Source organism: Hyposmocoma kahamanoa, unplaced genomic scaffold (genome assembly GCF_003589595.1).
Source record: "Hyposmocoma kahamanoa isolate Upper Pololo Valley unplaced genomic scaffold, ASM358959v1 204, whole genome shotgun sequence".
NCBI lineage: Eukaryota > Metazoa > Arthropoda > Insecta > Lepidoptera > Cosmopterigidae > Hyposmocoma > Hyposmocoma kahamanoa.
In genome coordinates this window covers 2,478,900-2,484,149 of record NW_020653728.1, presented here as the reverse complement: position 1 = coordinate 2,484,149, position 5,250 = coordinate 2,478,900, and the positions used below count along the sequence as shown (strand labels likewise).

Sequence of the window (5,250 nt, the reverse complement as noted above, 5' to 3'; positions counted from 1 at the left end):
GGATACCACCGTATTGCTTTCATTTAAATTTGAAAAAAATATTCCACCTCTAAGGGTAGTCAAACAAAGGGATGAATCCGTTTTAATAAAACTTTCAAATAGATGTAATTCCCATTAAAAAGTCGATAAGCAACTTAGAACAACAATTTGAGGTCAGTGTTTTAATAAAAGTTATAATTTCAAATTATGTCTACAACTTGTAGGTACAACTAAAACATTAAAACAATAATGTGTCAACCCTACGCACCGAGCAAAGTATAAGTAACAATCAAAGCGCCAAACAGGCGGGAGTTGCGCTACTTGTTTTATTATATATACTATACAAAGAAATCTCCCAAATTTATACTTAATTAAATTGGACGTAGTCATCTTATGCAGTTAAAATGATACAATAGGTATGCAGATTCTTGTCACTTTGTTTCCGACTACAAACCAATGTTCCTCAGTCAAATTTAGGCATAATATTCTAAAAGCTCCTAGTTGATGTCAGTATAGATTTACCTTCTTTTTCTTAGGGTCGTGCTGGATGTACGATGAGTTAGCTAACGATATTTCAGGAGACGAAGTATCCAGAAGACAAGGTCTGGAGTTACAAGACTTCGTGCCAGCTGGTCGAGGTGAGCTGCAAAGGGACGCTGGACGCTCCACCACGTGTGACTGGGCCATTATTTGCTTACATTCCACCTTAAGAGAAAGGAATCAATGGTTAGATTTTATTACTTGTTGTTAGTGGTTTTAATTTAAGGCGATAGTATTAGAAGACGAACGAGCCTAGATTTTAGAAGGTGAGGTGTGGGGGACCGCCCTCGAGTCCTTTAAAATAAACAATAATAATAATAACGCACACACTCATCATAGCCCCGCACTAGGGAAACCCTGTGTCGCGGGTGCCATAGACACATACATAGACAAACACAAATTACACCCAAACTCACGAGAGAAATAAATGTAGGCCATACAAATATTTCTCCCGGCCCGGGAATCGAACCTAGGACCTCTGCGTGACAGTCCGGCATGGTAAGCGTTCGGCCACGGAGGCAGTCTAAAAGTAAATATAGTGTACCTGCCTGTTCCTAATTACGTCAATTTTTAATGTAGGTACTTAAGTGTTTATCGAGTCCCGAACAGGTCCAGGACCTAAAAAATATTGTCGTAAGGCAGTCTCCATTTTCTGTCTATGTTTAGGCGAAAAGCTCCAATTCGAACCTATTCCGAGCCTTGGTAATGAGTTAGCTAGAAAAATCCGTGTGGGTTTTTTTTTGTTTAATTTTAAACAAAAAAGTTATATTGTCTATGGTCTTTTTAAAAATAACATTTTAGCGCGCATTTTAAGAATTATGAGTCGTGCTTCATGAAGGGCGCTCAGTGCCTCTACCACGAGTTCACTGTGACAGTTGTCGCTAGCGACCGCGTAAATTACTTCACAATTTTGTATGACAAATTATACAGCGCCCTTAGCGGTCACAAGAGAAAACAACATTTTGTATTTAAATATTTTACGCGCCGCTGGCGATAACTGTCACTGTAATCTCATGGTAGAGGCGCAGAACTGGTGAATCGTAAAGGTGTCGTATTTCGTCATGATAATGCAAAATCTTTACAAAGCCGTTAAAAACTATTATAGGCAGGGATGTGTTATGTCAGATTTTAACCTTTTTCAGTTTTTTTTAATTTTTATTGAATTGATATTCAATTATTTTTATGTGAAGTTACTCCACTAGTTTGTTATAATTATTAATACAAAGATCGAACACTCAGAAAAAAAATCCTTTTCATTCGATCCGGCCGGATTAGAACCGACGTGTCAGACGCTATACCAACTAAGCCACGGAACGAACCAGCGGACCTGACGAATTTTTCTATGTGCTTCGTATCGTTGTATTTAGTTTTCAACGACTTTTTAGCCGTAGCGCCATCTATGAGAAATCTATGGTATTTTGTCACCTAGTTAGATACCTTTAAAGCTACCAGCCCCGGCTAGAGATGTCGCTATTCATTGTATTGAAATTTTCATTGAATTGATATTCAATTATTTTTATGTGAAATTACTCCACTAGTTTGTTATAATTATTAATACAAAGATTTCAGTTTTTTATAAAATTCTTGGATGCCGAAGAGACCATCGAATGATACTTGGAATAGTATTTCACAAGTATAGACAGGATTTTTTTTATCGGGGAAAATCTAAAATTACCCAAAAGGTGACAAAAGATTGTAGATTCATATTATGTACCCTTCGGGATAGGCTAAGTCGTCTAATTGGCCATAATGCCAGATATTATATTATAATTTGTCTTCAATGTGTAATTTTCTGCCACTTTTTTTGCGGGAAATCGCTATAGGTATTTACGGTGGCCATTTTGAAACTCTGACCAATACATTACTGATTACAGTATTTATTTTTTAAATGTTTTTAATTTTTTTTTAGTAGCAGTAGAGTTTCTTGTGAAAGAGTTCGTTCAGGGAAGTACACTGCCACCTTAATTATTTCAGCTGCCAAGCGGTAATGTGAGTATTACTGCGTTCCGGTTTTCAAGGGTTAGGGTGCTGGTGATATTACAGGCACATGTGACTTGTCAATTTATGTCTCAGGGTGACGGGCGCATTGGCAATACCCTTCGGATTTTTGCGATTTAGTCCCGTCCCATAGTATCATAAAAATAAAACTTTAATACCGCACGGACTTGTTGGTTACCACAATACTATGTAGCTACAAAACCTTTAAAGGCTCCGAAGGTCATATTTATCATTTTTTATACATATTATCAAGTGACGGGCGCCTAATGAAAAGCTACATGCCTGTCCATTACAGCGTCCTGATTTTGATTCAAATTAGAATCAATCCTATCGGGTAGTTTCGAAATCAGATGGGTTTCTGAGCGAGAAGATGAACCTGATTCCTACTATATCTTTCTAATTTGTGAGTTAAATTAACTATTGTTCCGATTAGAAATGTCTAAAATTTCTGATCGGTCAGTTGTGAATCGCAATTATGCGCCTCGACTTGGAAAAGACGCAGTTTTCGACCGGGCAATCAAAATGAAGCTGCAATTGAGGTGCCACTCAGAGCTTTAAATCGCAAAGATCTGAGGGGCACAGCCACAGCGCCCGTCACGCTGGGACATAAGTTTACAAGTCACATGTGCCTGTAATTTCACCAGCACCCTTCAAAACCGGAACACAGTAATGTTGACATTAGTGCTCGGCGGCAGAAATAGATAAGGTGGAAGTACCTCCCTGGACGAACACTTTCATAAGGAGCTCTACTGCTACTATCTATCTTCTCTAGCATAGTTAATTCTATCATCTTCTCTATCTTATATTTACTCTAGCATTAAGCTAAGCATCAAGTTTGGTATAAACTTTCTGTTATATGGACTTTCTATAACAAGGTACCGAATTGAACACAGATCATGTTAATTACACATTGACGAATTTATAAACGAGACGTGCTTTGAGCGTCATCTTTCAGTCGTTGTGACATTTTACAGCTTGTATTGCAAGACTTTGAACAAGTATTTATACCATTACGCCTTTTTTCACTGATTTAGGAAGATACATTGGACCTCTAATCGTTACAATCTTGAAATATTTCTTTGATTATGTATATACTTACATCTCTAGTCTTAACCCCACCGCCACAAGTCTTAGAGCATTTGGACCAGTCTCCAGTATGCCATCTGACGGGGCAATCCAGCACGTTGCAATACTGGCGGTCCGGTGGCGGTGGCTGGGGGCACATGCTGTTTGGTACTACCACCGTATTAGTACCACCTCGCGTGACCTGGTCAAAGAATAGTAAGCACAGGCATAAATAGGAACTTTATGCAACATGGGCATAATTAAGCTCGTGTCCACTGTTGGGCAAGTTGTTTTATGCCCACATAAATACGCAAAAAATACGAAAAAAGTTAACAGTAGCTATATCTAATCACTGTTTTCCTTTTTTCCGGAAAAAAATTAGAAAAATTGGAAAAATTAAATTTCGAATCTTCACATTATGTTCTACGTTTAGAAATATCTTTTGAAGTTTAATTTAGGGTGAATTAAAAAATAAACTTGTATAGCTAAAAACCACATAGAGAAAAGCTTAGAGAATATAAGAAAACGAAATCAGCCACATCCAGTCTAGCCAATGGTGCAATTATATTTCATATACGCGGTTAACCAGTATGTAATACGTATGGACACCGTCACGTCAATAACTTTCCGCCTCTAGCATATTCATGAGAGTCGATTTTTTTTATGGGCCTATTCTGTGTAGGTATGGCTTGGATGTGTGTTTTATCTGTGTATTTGTAAAAATAAAAAAGTGTTGTCGAATTTGTTTGTGTAAGACCACAGTGACACAACCCACTATTGCTCTTCAGTTCACCTGTTTGCTTGTAGTATTAGGTAATACTAAATATAAAATATATAAAATAAAATATATATAGGTAATATTAAAAGTGGCAGACGTTATTTCTCGAACAAAAGTTTTGTTCAAGAAATAATGCTTAGTGCCTCCCGTTCTATAAGTTCTAAGAAGAAAAACGAGAAATAATGATTTCACAACAGCGAAAGAAACCTTTTCAATGGCTTTATCGTCTTCGTTCAGTAACTCTCTCAGGTGTCAACATCAAATGTGGAAATTTAAAGGAAAAACATCCGGAAAAATATTTATTTTTCAGAAAAGTATGATTATTTCAAAATGGAAATTTTTCCATGACCCAACACTATAATCTAATATTCGACTGATGTCCTCGAATTGTGTCCGTCAGGATGTCTGGACCAAACAAGATATACAAAACTTACTGTGCTCATTATTTACTACCTATTTCTACTATTTAGGACCTATATTGACATATTTTCTACCCTTGCGCTAACGGAAATACTAAAGAAATAAAGTGGCTAGCCATTCTGACCTCAGGTTGGGTGGACCATTTTACGTTTTATATGGTTCTATGGTTCTAGCAGATTAATATTTATTAATAGATAGAGATTTTTTTTATTTATTATAAAAAATATATAAAACTCCTTTGCAAAAGATGTCTTCTAAAAAGACAGTTTATTTTCTCCGTGTAACTGCTAATAATATTTTTGCAGACACTTAGAATATGCCAACAATGGTTTGAATGAGCACCCCCAAATATCTCGAAAACGATACCCAACTTGCCATTATTCGTAAGTCGTGTCCGCCATTTTGGATTTAGAAATAAATGCTATATTCGTAATGAGCACCCCCAAATACCTCGAAAATGATACCCATAT

The 5,250-nt window shown here is 36.7% G+C and overlaps 1 protein-coding gene across 1 annotated transcript in view; it reads right to left on the bottom strand.

Moving 5' to 3' along the window:
* LOC113227250 (ADAMTS-like protein 1) overlaps positions 1-5,250 on the bottom strand; it is a gene marked incomplete at its 3' end in the record, with an annotated part of 291,597 nt that overhangs the window by 13,841 nt on the left and 272,506 nt on the right. The window contains exons 12-13 of the mRNA XM_026460145.1: positions 3,617-3,784; positions 502-684 (exon numbers count right to left, since the gene is read on the bottom strand). Coding sequence (XP_026315930.1) covers positions 502-684; positions 3,617-3,784 — 351 coding nt within the window. The remainder of the gene's footprint in view (positions 1-501; positions 685-3,616; positions 3,785-5,250) is intronic.